This window comes from Oreochromis niloticus, linkage group LG4 (assembly GCF_001858045.2).
Source record: "Oreochromis niloticus isolate F11D_XX linkage group LG4, O_niloticus_UMD_NMBU, whole genome shotgun sequence".
NCBI lineage: Eukaryota > Metazoa > Chordata > Actinopteri > Cichliformes > Cichlidae > Oreochromis > Oreochromis niloticus.
Window position 1 is genome coordinate 19,290,941 of NC_031969.2, and position 21,485 is coordinate 19,312,425.

General features: G+C 43.7%; 1 protein-coding gene across 2 annotated transcripts; it reads left to right on the forward strand.

The window, feature by feature from the left end:
• Positions 1–4,814: 4,814 nt before the first annotated feature.
• On the forward strand, positions 4,815–21,339 carry gprc5ba (G protein-coupled receptor, class C, group 5, member Ba). 2 transcript variants are annotated; one of them, XM_013264807.3, is made up of 4 exons: positions 4,815–5,663; positions 13,636–14,655; positions 14,874–15,019; positions 17,854–21,339. In XM_013264807.3, the coding sequence occupies exons 2-4, from the start codon at positions 13,638–13,640 to the stop codon at positions 17,896–17,898; spliced, it is 1,209 nt and encodes a 402-aa protein (XP_013120261.1). In that variant the 5' UTR covers positions 4,815–5,663; positions 13,636–13,637; the 3' UTR covers positions 17,899–21,339. The 2 variants fall into 2 exon arrangements, with proteins under 2 accessions (XP_013120261.1, XP_003456375.1); XM_003456327.4 differs by having other exon boundaries at positions 4,816–5,663; positions 14,874–14,995.
• The last annotated feature ends 146 nt before the right edge of the window (positions 21,340–21,485 follow it).

The following is a 21,485-nucleotide window of genomic DNA, read 5'->3' on the forward strand; positions in this document are numbered from 1 at the left end:
CAGGCTTTAAAAACAACATGTCACTTTCAGCATGTGGGCGCAGTGACTGTGGATGATAGAGGAGGAAAGGTAAATCCTGGAGCTGCCTTTATTCCCCTGACCTCACCCTGACCTTGCAAAGGTTAAACCGTAAAGCCACTGAGAAACCCGAGGAGCTGAAAGAACGATCTCCAAAGCTCACTGGGTGAAAACGAGCACACAAAAGTCCGTGTTGTGGTCTTTGAAGAGGTCAGATAAGAAGAGGTGTGTGTGTGTCTTTGTGCAGAGTATCCTGATATACTGTATTGTTTTAAGATGACATGACTAGTTGACATTTAGATGATCTTTGCCATTAATCCTCTTTCTTCGGGGCACGGCTACCTCAGAAGGCCATGACCTCTGCAGGTTTAAGGAGGGTTTATGTCAGTGTGGTGGACAGATAGGTCTGGATTATGTGCAGAATGTACAACCTTTGGTGCTGTAGTTTGCAGTTTCCATAAAGTCAAGGTTATGATGAGAGCAGTATTTAAAAAATAAATAAATAAAGGAGGGGCTGAGATATCTTAATATTTATTCCAGAGTAGTGGTTGAATATGAGTGATGTAATTCAACCGTTAAAAACCTGTCTTTACAAGGTGCAAAAACCAGACTTCTACAGCAGGCATTCTGTTGAACGTACACATTACAGGAACACTTTTTAATCAGAGTATAGCATCAAGTCAGCTAATCTTCTGGGATATTGATCTGGTTAGTTAAGAAGCAGAGGGGGTTGTTAATCAGTTTCAGCTGCTTTGGTGTTAATGAAATTAGCAACAGGTGCACTAGAGGAGCAACAATGAGACAATGCCCAAACCAAGAATGGTTTTACAGGTGGAGGCCACTGATATCTTCTCACTGCTCATGTTTTCTGGCTGTTTCTTGACTAGTATTGCATTTGGAGGTTGCACAGATAGTCCAGCTCTTCCACCATGCTGCATTGATTAAGTGCCATTGTCGGAAGGTTTGCTGTGTTTCTAAAGAGCATGGAGCTAGGAAACATTATCTTGCCTGTAACATCGGTTTGGTGGTTGGTCGGTGATGGTCTGGGGAGGCTTATTCATGTTGTGATGCACAGACCTCAACAGGCATTGGGATGAAATTCTTGGACCTGGTGTGCAGTGGGTCCTGGGTTCCTCCTGGTGCATAATAATACCTGGTCTCATGCTGCAATAAAAGTTTGCTAAAACAGACTAGCCTGCCTTATCCTTTTTCACTTATATTTTCATTGCTGTCTTTGAATTCAGCCCTCTGTAGGTTGATAACTTTTATATCTGTCAAACTATGTGGCATCCTTTCATTCCATATCAGTACAGATATCCAGCAAGGGTTTTTTCCCCCACTGAGATCCGATGTGTTTTCAGGGTGTTCCTTTAATGTTTTTGAGTATATTTTTTGTTAGAAGCATTCAAGGCCAACTCCAAGGGTGAGGTAAACCAGAGGAGCAAAACTGTAACAAAACGACACAACTTCAACATTTCACCTTCTGTTTGTTTAGATGTTATTGAATAAAACCTCACAGATATTTGTAAATATACACAATGTAAGAGTTCAGCCAAGGTTTTTTCCTCACCAGACAGCCCGCCTATCACACTTCACATCCTTTGTCCCTGTTAGATATTTTTCAGCCAGTTTAAAATAGGAAGTGAGGCTGGAAACAAAGTGTTCTTTAAAATTAGACTCTTCCCGCTAATTTTGGACACCTGCATCCTGTCATAGTTAATACATCCTGTGTGGTCATGGACTCTCATTCGGACGCTCGTCACTGGAAACAGATGCAACATATGTTGTGTACGTCAGCCACCCTGCGGTCACTGTGAGGCTTATTGTGTACAACCCAGCGGGGCCTTGACAAGGCAAAGCAATGTCTGACCAGCATGGAGGCACTGTAACATACTGTATATGCGATATAATGAACAAACCAATAGGAATTATGACCGACACAAGGAGGATTATAACTCAGAGTCAGAGCCAAAGTTAGTCTAACTGCCTGTCAGTAATGTTATATCAGAGCACGATTGAGACTCACACTGATCCTGAGTTGCCTTGTCACCCTCTATGAATACGAAAGCAGGAATTTTCCACTGGGTGCTTTCATCTGAGCCTCACTGTAGATGTAACTGCACCTATTCTGTTACAGTCTTTGCTTAATTTATTCAGCAAGTTGTAGATGAGATTGTGTTTGAAAAAGAGTGACTACAAAGCCTGCACAACATAACGTCAAGACAAATTACTCACACAAAGCACTCACTGTACAACATCAATCACAAACACAAACAGTTTCAAGGACCTACATACATAACACAAAAGAATTAACCTAAACTCTTATAATTAGGTGCTGTGGTTATTAGTTATTACCTCAGCTGAAAAAAAGATGATAAAGTAAATCAGCAACATATAAACCACAACAATTTGAGTTTATTACATATGTGTATAACAAATATAATAAATAGACCAAAATCAGGAAATTTAGTTTTTGGTTTGAATTTGTTTGAAATGTCATGTCACATTTGACCTCTGACCTCTCCTTCAAGGTCAACAGTTGGATCTGAAGGGGATTGTGACAATAATGCTATATAGAGCTATTTAAAACTATGTTTCTTACTGCTATTGTTTGTATTGTGAATATATGAGCATGCAGGGAATGATATATGGGGATTCTAAATATCACGTTACTTATGACCTCTGACCTCTTCTTCAAGGTTAAATTAGGTCAAACTTTCATAAAATGCATTTTATCTTTACAATTTGGCGGGGATTCCAAATTTTATATCATAGTTTGCATCCGTATCATGTGACATTTGACCTCTGACTTCACTTTTACATTTCACATCTGCCTTTCTTTCAAGCTGACCCCAAAATGTGTTATATCTTTAAAAAAGTATTGTCAAGAGAAACTACTACTTAAGACTTAGTGATATTATATAATAAGCTCAAGTTTTTCATGTATTCATGATCTTATTTATCTACTTATCATATAAATCAATTCCTATTATCTGTTACCCTTGCAGCTGCAGTGCCCTAACGCAATCAGCTATCATCTAACGATAATCTTCGTGCACACAACAGGAGGTGCCTCCCTATGCTCCTTATAGCCTTCCTGTTGCTCCCAAAGACTCTGAGCAGTTCCCAGATTATCTTACAGTACTCTAATGAAACTATGTTTAATTTTAGAGTGACAGACAGGTTTATCCCTTGGACTTTTTAGCCTACCACAATTAGCGAATTCCTTGGGATCTCCGGTTTTGGCTTGGCAACAAGTTGCCAGAAGATTAGTCACGTACATAATTAGTCCCTGTGAGAATAAATCTAAATAGCTGCCTTTGTGTTGAATAAATAAAAGACTTCTAGCGTGTTAATTACTTAATTTCAGAGTTGATGATAAGTTGATTTCATTCCACATATTTCTGAGGCTGACACAACAGAGGTATCAGTCTTCTCAGCACTCTCTTTTGTGTTTATGAACTCTGCGGCACAAAATGGTGGCCTAATTACCCATCCCAGCTCCACACTCAGGAATTACATGGTAATAAACCTCTAAATTGGACTATTACTCTACCCAGATAAGGTATTCACATCGGGATGTTCTTTAAAATCCATTTCTTGTGATTAACTAGGTGTGATTATATAACGATTTCCCTGCCTGTTCGCAGTTGTCCATAAAGACGATGAGTATAAAGATGAAATTGATGACATGCTAGTTGGGCCTGTCTGCGGATACCGGAGTGAGAGGACCGTTAATCTTCTCAGTCCTTCTGTTTTGAGCTGTGACCCCCCTCCTCTTCCTCCACCCCCTCTTCCCATGCTGTCACTCTCCCAGCCTGCACCTGTCAGATTAGTCTCATATCCTCAGCTGCTACTCCATATGATACGCCTCCTTACTGCCCAGAGCCTGCATGTCATTTTACTTTGCATGTATTTATGAGTCTGAGTGCATGTGAAAGGAAAAGCGAGGGGGAGAGAGACCAGCTAGAGGCCAGTCCCATGGAAAATGTGCAAAATGTGAGTGTTGCTGGTTGTTGCTTCCCAGTTTCTCCCTCATGGTGCAGCAGGATTTGGCTTAGTACCATTAACATGCAGAAGCCAAAATTTAGATGGACACCACCCCCTACATCGCTGGATTACCTGCAATCTAATAAAACTAAAACTAAACCTTTCCCTGTGAATGGATATTTTCCACCAGCTCCACACTGCAAGCACTACAGTCACCTGGTCAGAGGTGTTAGGGCTGCTTGGGGGGGGGGAAATGTGTGTAAAATGGAAATCCTTCCGCTAAATCGCATCTTGCAACACTAATAAAACAGGGAATCCAAGAGGAGGATGAGATGGTGGGAGCCAGAGGGGGTGTTCCACCAGTCCAAGCCTCCCTGGAAGACGGACTGGAGCAGCTGAGACAACAAGCATGTGATGTGAGCGAGAAATAATAATCACCACAGCAATTTGTTACCGTCAAGATCCCCTAGATAACAAAAGGAATCCCGGAAAGTGGATCGTGTAACTGTAAAAATAAGAGTCACAGAAAATGTCCACGAGAAAAGAAGTCGGAGAGATTTAAAAGTAGTTCTTATATAGTGCTTTTCTACTCTACAAGAGCACTCGGAGTACTTCATAAAGCATGCTTAACGATCTATAGCCATCAACCTAAATGCCATTTCATTCGTCATCCACGTTACTGAGCGTGTTTATTACTACTATTTATTACTTCTATTGGAAGACAGAGGGCATTAGCTTGAGAACTTTATTCTGAAAGGCACAGCCGGAAACGCATTGGATAAGTTGACGTTGCATTGGTGTGTTTTCTGTGAGAGCGGAACAGTGCCGCACCAGCTGGATGTGACAGAGTTGCATGTAGAGGGTCCAATCTGTGCTCACAGGCTGAAACAGTGACAGAGATCTTAGGTGGAGTGGAGTGTGCGCGTGCATGCGCTCGAGACTCGTCGTGCAGCGAGCTAATAAAGCGTGCACGTGTCAGTGATCAATTAATCTGTCAGGGTTACAGTGAACGAGGACGGAGAGGAGACGGCGGGGACTGTGGCGGCTGTGGAGAGCTGTCACTTTCTCTGCGCGTAGGATTATCATTACGCACGTTATGCGGAGCGCAGCTTCGGTGATGCGCTGAGTCGGGAGAGGTGCAGCGGGGAGCAGCGAGAGTCAGCCCGGACATTCAGCGGCAGTAACTGGAAGAGGGGGGGGGGATCCGTGTTGTTATGGGTATCGCTGGATTCCGACCGGCCGTCTGTTTTATTTATTCCGGTGAACACTCCGACGTTGGTGCCGAATCAAAGTCACATATGCGCACTGCTAAACAAAGGATTTAAAGGGAAAACGATAAAGAATCTCTTACATATTTCAACCCTTACACCCGGTTTGTCTCATCCTCTCTCTTGTTTTTGGACTTCCATTCATGCACATTCTACCGCTGATGAAAACAGACACGGGCTGAATAACCGGGTACCTCTGGTGTGGAACCAGGAGCAGGAGGAATCCTCTGGTCTTATCTCATAAGAGTCCATGTGGATGGAGAGAGAATACGCAAACCCAGCGAGCGGAGCTCATTACGAAATGTGACATTTTTATTGTTTCCCATCAAACCCGACAACTGTGCACCCGTCTTCATCCTCGAACACCTTTAATTTACGTCGTTCAAGGTACGTGCTGCTCACCATGTCGCCTACAGATACTGATTTTTTTAAGGGAAAAAGGGGGGTCAGGGGGGAGTTATCCTTGTGGAAATGTGTACGCACGACATTTACTGAGGGCTGTTTGGCTGAATACACTACAGGGAATCACTGTTTATTTGAATGCACCTGCGTCTGTACTGTATTAAGGCTGACTTTTTTTTAAAGGGGGGTTTATCAGCACTGAGAAGGAAGTTGCATCACTGACAGCCATAGAAAAAAAAGGCGATGCACCAAATGCAGGTGTGGGGAGCAGAGGGCAAACATGGGATGAGCATTTTTGCAGAAATATATATTCAAGCACGAGGCTCAACTCACACTGTCTTAAGGCAAATTAGGTAAAAACTAAAGAAAATGACTGTGAAGCAGTTCGACTGGTGAGACATTTGAGCTTTTTTTTCTCACGAGGATAGAAACGCTGCTCTCTTTTAGTGGCAGCGACTCCATTTTCATCCCACAACACACTGGGATATTTTGGGAGTGTCAATCACTCCGCTGTGCTTTAGTTCGGAGGTTAGATGTCATTCTTTTATTTTTGGAATCACACACACATTCCCCCCAACCCCCGGGATAACAATGGCCTTACTTCTGGTCCCTCAAACAAACACACTCTTCTGGAAGCCCCCAGGGATCCTCCCATGTGGTCGTATTGTTAAGAGAGAGGGGGATGCTGAAAAAAGGAAAAGAAGAAAAGGGCATTCTCTGAATTTGTGTTTGCATTAAGCTGCTTCTTTGGCCAGCTAAAACACAGGGGTGTCCCTTTTAGTAGACTTGAACCTCTCATGCTGGCCTTGCAGACAGGACACAGTGCCCAGGATGTCTAACTTGACAAGAAATCGCACTTAAATGCCCTCTTGAGCCCAATTAGAAAAAGGATCTTTGCATGGAAACTGATGCCAGTTTATGGATTACCTTCCTTTTTGATCAGTAGATAGATGATACGTGAGCCCTGAGCACAGGATTGTGTACTGAGAAAGCTCACTGGCCTGTTATGGAGCGCTTTGTTTTCTATCATTAATCAATATTCAGCAGGGTGAAGCTGTTTATTCTCAGACTGTGAATTCATGAGTTACTTAGTATCCTCTTGGGGGAAAAAAAAGCTACAGTTTGTCCTCCGGGAGGACGCCATATGTGCCATGTTCAGACGATTGTATACGTGTGTGTGTGTGTGTTTGTGTGCATGTGTAGCTTCTCTATGTACACATGACACAGCTGACTGTATAAGATGGGGTATTTTTGTCACTTACATGGGAACTCCTTGCTTCTCCTTTTATATGTGCATTTGTGATCATGCACCTCCCACCCTTTCCAACATACACACACACACACACCCACACACGCTCCAGGCAAGAGCCTCGCTCCAATTCTTCCTCCGCATATCCGGCTGTTCCTTCTTCCTCTTGCCTCTCTGATCACTATCACGCTCTCTAACCAAATCTGATCTCCCTGGGCCCCTGTGACCACCCCCACCTTCCAACCCCAGCCTCCTTCATCTCCACCCCAGATCCCATCAAGTTATCTATAATGGATGCCGCTCATTCGTGTCATACAGAAGCAGAACACGTGACACCAGATGTCCGTGGCTCTAGTTTCAGGGTACACTTTGGGGTTTGGCATGCCTTCACATCTGACCCGTCACCTCACGCTCGTTGTTATTGTTGGAAGGAGAGAGACAAGGTAGTCGAGGGAGGGGAGTGAGGGTTGAGAATAAACACTGGTGCTCTTAATTGCCAAGTCAATTAGCATATGGTCTTGCTGCGAGTCCAGTCACATGGTAGTGAGGCTTAATTAGGGTGGCCAGGGATGTCTGAAGAGTCTTGGGAGAATACTTACACTGTCAGATTCTTCAGTATGGCACCCAGGAGCTTGGTGTGGCAAATGTATCACGTCTTTTCAGGCTCTTCTTTCAGGGTTTTTTTTTAATTCCTAAACCTGTTTATATACGTTGTCTTTGAGTTTTTTTTCCCCTAAACTTTGCCTTTCCAACTTCTTCCCACTGTTTTAGCACCCACATGTACATCACAGTGCAATAACACATCACTTCCCTCATTTTTCTCTTTAAATTTCCATTGTTTTGTCCGTTGCTACCAGCTGGATTATGATCGAGGTCACAAATGTCATAAGACTGTTGACAAACTCAGTCAGATCAGATGATGGAATTCAATTTTGGCTATTTTATGTGAAGTAGGAAGTTGGATGCTTTCCAACAAATCCATTCCCTCACATTTGTTTATGATAAACCTTCATCAAAAAAACGGCATCATGAATGGGTAGCAGTTGACCGGCTATGACAAAAATCTTGTCTGAATAATGAAGAAAGCGTGCTGTACTTGCAGGATCAAAGCTGCTATAGATGTCTCCAATCCATGCACAGGAAACTAACTCTAGGATGTCTGCTGCTGCGTCGCTGTGATCTCAGGTCTGTTTATTTCAGCAGCCTGGCAGGAAGTACAAGACTTGGAAGTATAGAAATATATATTCATGCACGAGACCCAGAATATAAATTGGCCACATATTGGCGGTTTTCATCATTGAATGTCTGTGACTCTGGTTAAATGCACTGCTAGAGAGGATGTCTCTGGTCATCTTGTCAAAGTGTTCTCAAGAGAGAAAGAAGACTCTTTGCTATAGAAAATAAAACCAAGTCCAGCCAAGCCAAGTTTAATTTAAAACCCTCTCAGATCCTCTAAAACTGGTTGATGAAAACAGAAAACTGGAAGGAAGAAGATGTGCGAGTCCTCTCACTCAGAACGTCTTCATCTGTAGACCATGTACTGTCTTAATATACTTTTACACTACAGCACTTAGAAAGAATAGAATAAAACTAACTCTTACATTAACTGACTGTACTTCATTTAATAACTGAAAAAGTTACAGGAATAAACACCTGTTATTCAAATGGTCAGTATTTTAAGTAATTTATAGATTTTTGTCAATGCACTATCCTGACTTTATTTGGTTTATTTATTTTGTTTGTCAGCTAGTTATTATGTAGCAAAGATTTTTATATAAACAACATTATCATTATTTTAAAAATGCCCTGAAAGGATCTAATTGCAACCTTCATAATATTCTATGAGGACGAGTCAGTGGAGAGAGACAAACACCAGTTGTTCTTTCAGACCAGGCTTTAGTTCCTGAAGCCACTGCAGGCCTGGGTTCATATTATATATATATAATCCCAGCTAATAATGTAAACGTATGCAGTGTTATAAGAAAAGGTGGAGAATGGTGGAGTTATTGAGCGGTGCCACCAGCAAGCAGATGCCAGGACAAGACCTGTAATTGACCCGCTCACCTCAACAGCTGGATCCGTGCGTTTCCAGATGTATACCTATGCATTTAAGCACTCGCACAGACGCACATTCATCCCCATTCAGATTCAAATTCTCGGCATAAGACACAAAAAATGACAATTACTGCGGGTTGTCAAATCGGAATAATCCCCCCAATTATCACAAGGGTAATTAGAAAGCATCTGCTCGTGAGCTACGTCTGATAATTGTTGGAGCTTGTAATTGTACAGGACAGCTTGCTTCTACACCCCACCCCAAACCCCCATCCCCCTCCCACCCCATCCCTGCCTATCCAGCCTGGGGCAGATCTGAATGACTGCAGTGCTGCACATTTGCACTCTCATGCTTGTATTCCTGTTGCATTTTAACAGCAGCGGTGTAAGGAATTGCATGCTGCATTCTTTCCACAATCAGTGTTGTGTCAGAATGTGTTGCCTTCTCACACACCACACACACACACGCACATCCATAGTAAATGCCACCAAGCTGGATGTTATGTGCACATAATGCCAGTATGTTTATGCGAAAGCAACACATGTAACAGTGCTAGATGGGAAATGAAGGGGACTAAGATGGACCTCGGGTTGCCAGCAGGCTGCTTGGCACTGAGGAAGATGAAGCCTGAGAAACAGCAGCCATGCAGCAGAACTGGCAGGAGCTGGATCCTTCCCTCAGTTACATAAGATACACAGCGAAAATAAAAGGAAAGGAAAGCAGGGGGGATGAGGAGGAGGAGGTGGAGTAGGAAGGCGGGGGGGGCCACAAGCAGGAAAGGGGAAATGATGCCAAAATGGAAGCAAGACGGTGCATTTGGGATTAGACACTGGGTAGCAAAAGAGGGGGACTAGTCGAGGTGTGTGAGGCGCATCTTTCACAGCACGTCTTCAAATACAGCGAGTCGAGGCCGCTCTGGCTGCTCTGGAGGAGCGGGGGGATTGAAAATCCAACAGAATAGAGGATTTTTTTTTTTAATGGAGGGGAGGGCAGAGATGGCTGCGTGATGAGTGACAGAGAGAGAAACACGTCTAGAGAGAGCGAGGGGAGGGTGAGACGGCGGCTACATCCTCTGGGCTGCACAAACCAAAAGGCCAGACAGTTTCGCTTCTAAAACCACTCATGTAAAGCTGAAGTAAAAAAGAGGTGTCTGTAGGTTTCTGCGTGGCATTTTGCACATGCACGTCTCGCTGCTTGTGCATGTGTGCAGCCATTCTCTCTGCGCATCCTTCAGCCTTGCAGCTTACCGGTCTGCCAAGCCACTCAAAAAGCAGCCAGAGCAACCATCTGTGCGAGAGGGGGGTGACGAGATGGCGAGCGAGTCAAAAAGTCACGAGTGTGCAGGCCACAAGCTCCAGTCCCTCCATGTCCTGTTGTGATGTGCACTTGTCTCGAGTGCAAAGCGTTAATGTCCCAGTAATTACAATGTGACAAAGGATGTGGAAAAGAAAGACAAAAAGAAGGAGGAGGAGCAGGCTGCTTGGCTTTTTGAGGATGAGCGAGTGAGGTTTAACTCCTTGGCTCCTCTCCCTTTTGTTCCTGTAGTTTAGAGACGGAGCATAAAAAGCGGGATGATGTTAGGAGGAAACATGAGTGTTTTTGTGCGTTAAGGCGTGCATGATAATGTCAGGTGTTTGTGTATGCACAAAAAGATCCAGCTCTGTATTTTTATGTGTGTGTGTTTTGGTGAGTCATTCCTCTGTAAGCACTGATTGATGTTAATATAGACCAATAATAACCAGCGGCTACGAGCTGCAGCAGCAAGGAAGGAAGGAAGGGATGAGACAACAGGAAATAACAAGCAGGAAATGAGGGAGCAAAGAATTTTATTAATGAGGAGGCATGAAGAAGAATTTTGGAGGGTGTAAATCTCTGAAGGATACATGAAAGGGCTCGAAACACATGAATATGCACAACGCACATATATATGCACACATCTTTCACTGTTATGCCCTCAGGGGAGGGGAAGGGGGGGAGAGAAATAAATAATGCTATTTCACAAACTTGTAAACAACTGCTCTCTTAAAAAATCCGTCTTAAATGTATATGAGGAAAGAAACATCAAAAGCTTGTAAATAAATGGATGGTCCAGCTATGCAGGCAGGGTACGAGCGCACAAGAGAGCAAGAAGGAAGGTCTGGAGAAGAATTATAAAGCAGTACATATTATGTTTTTCAGTTTCTTATAGAACATTAATAATGCTTTTTTACATCTTTAGGAACTTTTTTGTGGCAAAATAGGTTTGAACATGGGTGTTATTGGTCTTTTTTAAATTATGTTTAAGGGATCTTAGCTACACTTTATAATATCATTCAAAGATGTAGAGAATCTGGAGAAATCTCTTTCTGCAAAGGACAAGACAGAAAACTAAAACAGTGGTGACCTTTAGGGCCTCAGCCTATACTTCATTAAATTGAAACTGCAGTACTAAAAATCCCTGCATGGGCAGTAAATATATTTTCTATGTGATGTAAAACTGTATGCCATAGGGCTACTGCTCTTTTTCTCTCTGTCTGAGCTTTAGAGACAGAGAGTGTCTGTCTGTCCCCCCACGCCCAACCCCAACAAGACCTTGATTAACCACTGGCTCCTCACTGAAGAGAGACCACTTGGCTTGTTATCAGCACACAGTTCAAAAGTCAGCATCCTTGATGGTATGGAGGTGCATTAGTGCACATGTCACGGGTGACCTGCACACCTGCGAAGGCACCATTAAGACTAAGTGACATATACGTCCACCCATCTATGTCAAACCACATTCTGCATGTGTTAGAACAACACGGCTGCATAGGAGAAAAAAGAGCGCGGGTGGTTAACCTGACCCATCCTACAGTCCAGATCTGTAATGCATTGAATTCATTTGGAGCTCAACAAACTGTTAAGCCTCGGATGATTTATTTATACTAAATATAGCATTTAAATTATTTCAAATCTGCTTGTTTGTATTGAGATTTTACACCGTGTCCAATGTCACCGTCTAAGCTGTGACATACATGTGAGCGGTCAATTTGAGCTTATTTACACATCCAGCCATTATAAAGCAACTTAATCATTAGTTTAGAGTCAACCTACTACATTTAAACCTACTGTTGAGTGTCCTTTTGTTAAAGGAGAGTTAGAATGAGCTCTTGTTAGAAGTGTAAAAGTAAATGGCACCGGTAAAGTGGCAGACAGGCATCTGAACAATGAACTGAAAGTCACTATAGAGCAGCAGAGAGCTGCAGGTTGAGCGATGGTTTTTATTTAATGCAATGTTGTTAAAAAATATTGATTGTAGCTGGTTTCGTCTTTACTGTCATACCTTACAGGAAAGTCAGAAATGTCACAAAGACAATACAGCACAAAGCGGGGCTACACTGCTACTAATTCACTAGACTTCCTCGTACTTTCCAAATGTCTTGGGTCTATTTCTCGCTTCTTCCAGTCTGCTCTATTTAATAACTGGTGTGTTTAAACCTAGTACTCTCCTCTATCGCCTCAACCATATGACTCATCCCGACTTACTTGATATAGAGAAACAGAGGACATGAAGCTGGAAATATCCAGTGTTCACTATGTGGTATGCAAACACTGTCTATTCGTGGACACAGCGAGACGTTCATGGCGGACTCGCACTGTGACTAAAGTTCTCTGAAATAAACAATCCAACGTGCAGCTGTAAGCATGGAGAGGATAGAAAAGAGCAGCGTGCATGAGCCAGCCTGGAAAGAATGCCCGAAAGCTTAGTGACAGCAGCCTGGCAGGAAGATATGTTTGTGCGCGCGGTGTTGTGGCGCCTTTAAATACAGATCAACCTCCTATAAAACACACAGCTTGTCAGGTGAAACGACAGCGCTGATCATCCCAGCAAAGCCCACAATGAAATGAAAGATTGTGTATTTTTATGCGTGTTTGTGTGGCTGACAGCTGTGATGAATAAAGGAAAAGGGAGACTGAGACGGCATTGATTTTGCAGAGTGCTTATGTGTTTTTTTGTTTTTCCCCTCACTGGGACACTTTTCTCAAAAGTACACAAATGTTTGTACTTGTGCTCGAGGTGCTGTTGCTGTTGTCTACAATAGATTGTCACTAGGTGCCCTTAGATGCCTGATAGTGAGCCAAACTGAGTGTACACAGTAGTTCCTTTCTCTGTTTCTCTTGTTTTTTCATAAAAATATGCATGATGCTGCAGCTCCCCTGTCAGCACTCCAAAGGCTAGTGCGCTGGATAAGACTAGACAAATCACACCCCTAAAACTCTGTTGTTGTGTAGATACTCGGGCTCTTTTGTATTTTTCATTGGATGGGGGGGTTGCTGTTTTTATTTGAAGCCATTTGCCTCAGAAATGAACCCTTTAAAAAACTTCTAAAAGGTTCAAAAAAGGTCTGGCTATAGGCTATTATTGGTGAAACGGGACGTGTGTGTGTTAGAAAGGCTTCAGTCATTCACCCTGCATGAACTACTGTCTTTTGTTCCCTCTCTAAAACACAGCAGTGGCCGATTGTCTTTATTGTCACACAAAGGGATGATTGCTGTGGGAGTGACTGCTCAGCTCTACAGCTTTGCAAATGTTATTGACCAGAATGACTTACTGACTTTCTCTCCCCCACTTTTCTCCACTCTCCCTCATTGCCCCTTACCTCTGCATCGTCTCCCTATCTGTCTTCTCTCAGAGATGGCGTTCCCACCAGTTCTCCTCCTGCTGCTGCTGACTGTTGCTCACCGTGCCAGCAGCGAGCCAGAGGCGCTCCCCAGAGGCTGTGGCTGGGGCCTTGTGCGTCCGTACACCCTCCTCTGTGACCTGGACTCCATATGGGGGGTGGCCGTTGAATCCGTGGCCGCCGGTGGGGTGCTGGCTGCCATCTTACTCGCCCTAGTCCTGCTGTGCCGTTTACGCCACATCAGTGAGGGCGAGAAGCGGAGCGGCGTGGGACCTATCCTCCTTCTGCTTCTCGGTATCCTTGGCTTGTTCGGCCTGAGCTTTGCTTACCTGATTGAGCAGGATGAGTCACTGTGTCTTCTCCGCAGGGCCCTGTGGGGTCTCCTTTTTGCCGTTTGCTTCTCCTGCTTGCTGGTTCAGGGCGTCCGTCTGCGCAGGCTGGGCCGGGAGCGTCGCAGCCCTGGTGGCTGTGCCCTAACCGGCCTGGCACTGGGTTTGAGTGCCGTACAGGGCATCATTGCTGCAGAGTGGCTGCTTCTGACCGTGCTGAGGGAAGGAAAAGCTGCCTGTCAGTACCTTCCTCTGGACTTCGCACTGGCATGCAGCTACGTGCTAGCCCTCCTACTAGCCGCGCTGACCGCAGCCTCCCTGGCCCTGTGTGGCAAGACACGTCAGTGGCGCTGCAATGCCATCTGGCTACTGGTCACCTGCCTGATGTCACTGCTGCTGTGGGTGGCCTGGGTGGGCTTCTATCTGTATGGAAACAAGTGGCTCGGCAGGTCTCCAGAGTGGGATGACCCAGCACTGGCTATTGCTTTGGTTGCTCAGGGATGGCTGCTGCTGATATTCCATGCCATTCCCGAATCTCACGTTTGCCTGAGACCCCCGCCCCAACCCACTGCCCCGGATTACTTCGACACATCCCAGAACTCAACACGGATGAGGGAGACGAGCTTCGATGATGACACCCCTCTATCTCACAGGCAGTTTGTGGAGAACCAGGGCTACGGATATAATGACGAGAACACTGCAGGTACAGTGCAATCTGATACTTTTGAGCAAACAGGTGTAATTTAGCTTTGTAGGAGGAATGTAGGCCAAAGTGACTAATGCAACTCTTGGAAACATTTGTATGCTTGGCTAGTAATAACTGCAGGAGGACATTTCTGCAAGTGTTTCTTTGGTTCCTCCAGACAGAAAGCCGAGTGGTGAGTCAGGGTGAGTAATCTCTGTCCGTCTCTTCCACGCCAGGCTTGAGGAGCGGTGGCGGTGCCGGGCAGCACAGCAGCAACACCGGTGCCAGGCCAAGCGCTCCTTTCCGCAGCAACGTCTACCAGCCCACCGAGATGACCATGATCCTGAACGGGGGAGCGGTGAGTACATCCTCCCAGTCACAGGTACACGCCGCTTACACGCCGCTCTCTCATTCGACCACGCCGACAAGACTGCATGCACATTTGTGCGTTCTGGACCATACGTCATTGCACAAGAATGAGGGAGAGGTGTGAGAGTGTGTGCGTGCGTACTCAGTTTGTGTTTGGAAACTCTCAAGCGACTGTGTTTGTTCCACATGCATGGACGGATTTGTCACAAATGGTCACTCATCTGACATTGATCTGTGTAAGGGTGATCGTGAGGAAGCTTCTGCTTCTTATTCTGCTGTCTGTGTAAAAATATAATACCATTAATCCACTGAGTGATGCCACTGTCAGGTGACCCAGCAGGCATTGTGCAGGATGAATGGTCATCGTGGCTGGTGCAGGTGAACCGCTTTCCAGCCACTGTGCTATGAATTAAGCCCACCGAACAACACCTCGCATATTACAGAAGTCTAAAAAGCTGAAACGACACTCTGCTGACAGAGATAATTTGTAGTCACTATTCCTAGAAATTGCAGCTGGGCGTGCTGATTGAGCTGACAAAGGGAACGGAGAGGCGTCTCCTTAAGCTGCTTTGCATAACATATCACTAGTCTGCATGAACGGTGTTGTTGTGCACCCACGTGAAAGGCAGGCAGAGGTTATTTGTACAGCCGGCTCAGGGCGCTCTGAGGGAACCGATTTGCAGAAAGCATGAAATAAATAAGAACCTTTAACGGCAATTTTAAATGATACTAAAAAATAAAAAAATAAGAGCACAAAGAATTAAATAGATTACTGCAGGATTGTATTGCAAGGTTGATAATGGTCTAAGTACAGTTTGACATTTTAGGAGACTGGCACATTCCCCATCTTACAGCAAGTAAAACAGGAAAATCAATACCCCTCCACTCTTTACAGTAAATATCAATCATCTGCCAGGCAAGGAGTGGAAACATGGAAACATTTAGCCTTTTTTAATACATTAAATCAGTCTTTGTACTAAGTTAATAAGCTCCTGCTTAAACCCAAATATTTACACTTAAAATAAGTGTAACTTTAGCTAAAGTGCAAGCTAAGTTGCACTGGCTAAACGTGAAGGTGGCCTGTACTGGAGGTAAACCTTTATTTCTAATTCTCTCTGCGTGATGAGTCATGTTTGCCCATTTCTCACTGCAGCACTATTTTTGTATGAAGCCTCACTTTTAGATCCACTCCACTTTCTCTGTTAAGTTACTCCGATGATAAAAACACAGCACTTTCCAAAACCCTTTATTCCTAAATAGGAGTTTTATTGTGAACCATCTGAAGGAGTAGGCAACCATATGTGACAACATCTGGCTGGTATTAATGGATGACAAACCGAAATGGATCAGAATCAACAAATTAAACATGACAAAAAGCAACAATATGATTGTACTGCTGGATTTTTATTTTTTTTTAAATCGGAATGCACATTTTATGACAGGCACTTTGTTTTTTTCCCGGAGGCTGGTCATTATTGGAGACCAGGCTATTAACTGACCACAGTGCATTTGGGGGAAATATAATAGCTGCTATAATTGGATTCGTGTGGCTTTAAAATTTAATAGCAATACAATAATATGAGCTAACATTTTCCATCAATAAAAACATTATACTTTTTGACAGATAAATGTTGCATTTGTTCCCTTTCTACAGAGAGCAGTATCATTTACTGCAGTACCTTTGTTAACACTTTCCACGACGACGTCCCCTTTATCCTTAATGACTAGTTTTGACACCTCAGGATAGCTCACTAAAGATGTGGTTTCACAACCATTAGAACAGTTTCTGGGGGGTTTAAGGCTAGCTGCACAGGCTAACTTCTTCTGATGCGCATCTAGTCATTTTGTACTACAAGCAGGCCTGAAAGATGTTCATAAAAGAGCTTCAAAGGTTACTCCTAGTAGGTTTTCAAAGGGTGAAGAGTTAAATAGCATTTTTTAGAGAATATTAACTATGCATTTACCAGAAAAACATGCAGTTTTCAGTTTTTCTGGAGCCCTGAATACAGCCTGCAGGTTTTCCACTCAGGTTTCAGGGTACAGCTAGTCTCTGGCTATGTCCACACTAATGCGTTTTCGTTTGAAAATGATGCATTTTAGTCATGTGACGCAGTCATGTAACCAATTAAACAAAGATAGCGGAGGGCATTATACAGCGGTTGTTTTGTTTGCTCTCAATTTTGACAGCCCTAAAAAAGATTAATATCAGTTTGTACATGCTCCAGATAGCTTTTCTTCAAATTCTTTAATTCTCACTCGCTTTGGCAACTTTGTACTTTTGTGTTACTCGCAGCAACAACTCCGCCTCATTGTTAGTCCATTTAAAAAACTCGGCGACGTTTCAAGGAGCCAGAAAGTAAATAAACGGCAGACAGAAATGAGGCAGGCCAAATCTTCTTGCGCTTCACGCATGCGCAGTACTGGAACGTATGCGTTTTCGGACGTTTCAATGTGGACGCACAACTGTGTGAAAACGACTGAAAACACTAGTGTGGACGCGGAGCGTTTTCAGACGAAAAATCTATCCGAGCTAGTGTGGACGTAGTCTCTGTGTCACCTGAGAGGTCAATAAAAGGGCAAAAAAGCCAAAGTAGCTTCAATTCTGTGAATGATATTTGCAATTTACCTGGTTTTTGGCAGCTCAATAGCCTGAAGAGACACGTAGACTGGTTTTAGTGTGTAAATACATCTGCAATGGCAAAAACACAGGCATTTTGTTTTAAAACACAGAGAGATGTGCACATAAAGTGTGAATGGAACGTATGCAGACCCTGTAACCATGTGAATTAAAATGCATGTCTAAAAATGAGATGCTTTCACTAACAAACTCAACTTTTTCACCTACAGGTGCCCTCTGCCCCTCCTACCTACACGGGGAGGCAGCTGTGGTGAGCGAGAGGTTTGGAAAGAGGGTGTGTGATTTAAAAAGGAAAAAAAAAAGGACGAGATGAAGAGGGTGAGGAGGGAGAATGAGGGGGGGTCCAGGACGAAGGGCCCACCTCCCTGTCTGGCTGGACTGGACTAAAAGCACGGATGCCTACATCGACCTTTCACTCTGTGTACAGACTTTAAGACTGACTGTGTGCCAATCAACTACTGTTTGAGTGTGTGTGAGATTCAGAGAGAGTAGGATATGGAGGACAGAGCTGAAGGTTTTCTAGAAGAGTGGAAATGTGAAAGAAAGTAGCAAAAAAAAAAGAAAAGAAAAAGAGACTCTGATCTGAAAATGCCGACATGCAGTATTCCTTTTTAGGTATCATTTGCTCCTGTGACACTGCAACATTGTAGGCATCCCTGAAAACTGTGAAATAGATTGCTTTTTCGTGCTCTCTCTCTTTCTGTCAGGCAGGATGTCTTTTCTGCAGCTCCTCACAATGAAGGCGTTCGAGTGGAAACATTTGGCTCTGTCCTCCATCCCTCCACACCGTAGGTGTAGACAGAGCACATGGGCAAACTGTACAACTTGAGCAGGGCCCTCCTAAAATAACCCTGCCTCTGTAGGTGTGAATGTACAGCATATAAGAGGAAAGAGTGTGTATGTGTGTGGTCCCTATAACACTCCAGCAAACCTTTCCTCTCCAGACTGTTACCCCCTCAGCAACCCCCACACACCCCAGGCCTGTCTCCTCCCTCTCTCTCACCTCTGTTAGGGTTAGGGTTGTGATCAGAACCATCTGTGAATAAAACATATAACTCTTCTCACCTTCCGCCATCCTCCCACCTGCATGGACACTTTGCAAACACAAACTCTGAAGCCTGAACTGTGACTGGAAAGGAAGTTTCCCCGATGACCACAGCTGCACCTGAAGCACCTGAACAGAGCTGCCCACGAACTGCTTTTAGATGTACGATAAAGCAGAGCGGATTATGATTGGACTAAGGGGACATCAGTCATGACCGGGCGAGGGGGGGGAGAGGCGCCGCTTAATGAATCTAGGTCAGACTGCTGTGCGCTCCCACATCTCCAGAGCCACTGGCGTTTTGAAGCAGCCAGGAGAAACTCTCACTTTATATCAGCAAGAAACTGAGCGAGGAAATGAAATGGTCTCCTGTTCTTGGTTCCTGTATTTGTGTTTGTGTGTGCGTACGTGAGTGTTGTGATTTCACGAGTGTCGACGGGGGAGAAAAAAGATTTAAAAAAAAATCAAAGTCCAGGTACATTTCTGGTGCTAAATATTCCTCCACACGACCCTCCAGTGAGGCACGGAACTACAAAAACAACACTTATATTGATACAGTAGTCAAGCTGTGAGTGACAAGACTATATTTAGAGCTGTGGCTGGTGTGTGGAGATATCCTAGAGCCTCAGAAAGATCAGATTAACAGTGCAAGGTAGAAAGAGGGGGATCAAATGGAAAAGGAGGAGGAGAAGGAGGGTGGCGGTGAGTAGGAATGAGATAGCACAAGACGGCCCCAAAGGGAAGTCTGTGTGACAGTGAAATCTCTGAGACTTCCTCCACTCAGCCTCCAATCTGTGTGAGAAAATGGCTCCCACGTCTGTCCGTCTGTATCCATGTTCCTCTTCTCTATGTCGTTGTCTTCATTTTTGTTTTCTTTTTTCTGGTGGAGCGTCTCTTCCTCCTCCTCCTCCTTCCTCTCCTCCTCTGGACTCTTTCTGTGGTCAGCTATAGCTCAAGTCTCTGTGCCAAGAAGGACTCTTGTTTCACTGGAGTCTCTGTTTCACGCCCTTTCCCTTCATCATGGCACCGGCTCTCTCTTTCACCCGAGGAGCTGTGTACATAGTAGTGCTGTAAAGCTTTGCTTGCTTGTTTACCTTTTTTTCTTTCTTTTTTTTTTAACTGTAGACTGAGTTTAGATATCAGTGATTCATTGCAGAACTGACTGACCACTGCAAACTGATTTTATCTTCTTTTTTTAACTGGTTTGCTTTGTGTTTATACATTTGCCTGTTTGTTACATTATGCTTTTATTTTTTAAACTATAGCATTTTGGAAATGTTTCGCCAACACTAGATGTGCTTTTATTTTATTTTATTTTATTTTCATTTTTTTGTTTGTTTGATTAAGGAAATAATGTGAGTTGTCAATTATCAGGATTTATGTTGGTTGTACCTCCCACACTTTGCTGTTACGGGGATGCAAACATGATTATGTTCAAATTTTCAAAAAGACGACAATGCCTATTGATAATTTTGCCACTTCATGCAGTAAATCCTGACTTAGTCTGTGATATATTAGGGATAGCTATAAAAAAAAGAAAATGCAAAGCAGGGAGGGCTCAAGCCCACCAATAGTCAGTGTGCTGGCCCCTGATCTTACTAAGAAAAGACAAGGGGTCAATCCTTGACTACTGCTGTATGTTTATGTCTTACACACTGGCTATTCTAAAATAGGACTGCTACTTGCAGGCCAGCTTCATGCCCAAAGACAGCTTGTCCTGCTATACCAGGCTCTGTTTGGGCAGGCCTGGTCTGAAACAGGCTACAAGCCTCATATCCATGCAAGAAGAACTGTCCTCAGGGTTTTAGATGGTCAGCAGCAAAGAAACAAAGCTCCTGAGTTTCAGCACTCAGAGCTGAGGGGGAGGGAGGTTTCGATTCTTGTGATGTTTTCACTCTATGTGGAGTACATTAAAAAAAAAGAATAACATGATGTGACTTTGTAGACTTTGCACTCGTCAACTACCTATCTGTGCATGCTTATCACCATTTCTACATATATGACCTTTCTCAGACGTACTTTTGAATACTAACTATTTATGTAAAAGGTCATGTGGCAACAATCATACTTTCAGTGTATATCAGATGACACACTTAATGTCTGTGCTTTCTTAAACACAAAAGAGAGCTGGTTCTTGAGAAACAAAGGGAAATGGTCCAAAGCAGTACGATTCCCCCAAAAGGAACAAAATGCCATCATCACTGGACCTAATAATAACTTCCTCTGTTAGTTTGAAGAGTTGAGGGTAAAAAAAGAACAAAAAAAAAGGAGAATCTTCCGACTGATATTGTCTCTGTGTTTAAAATCAAATAGACTGTGGTGAGATTTTGCACACAACTTCTATGTTAAGTTTGTCGTCCCTGGGTAGCCCATTTGAAAACCCATACTCCCTGGGGTTGACATGTCCTTGCCTGTCCTCTCCTGATTTGTCTTGCCTTCAGACTGCTCCAGTGGGGCAGCTGACAGGGGTAATATTGGTTTTCACAGCTATGACTGTGCAGTGACGCAGCATGCCTATGTATAGAACTTGATTCCCCTGATTAGAAAAAGAAAAAGACAAAAAAAAAACCCAACAGTTAACTCTCTTGTTTCTGTAACCAATTCAGGACAAAAAAAGTTAAATAAAGGTGTCATATTTGTAGTTAACTTTTAATTGGATCTTGTGTTTTTTTCCTGATGACACATGGTAACAATAACAGCCAGGTATTATGGAAGAATAAAAAACTGCATGTGCTTTTCCCATTTTTGTGAAACCTTCGCAACATTTCTGTCCATACAGATGAAACCAGGTCATTGAAT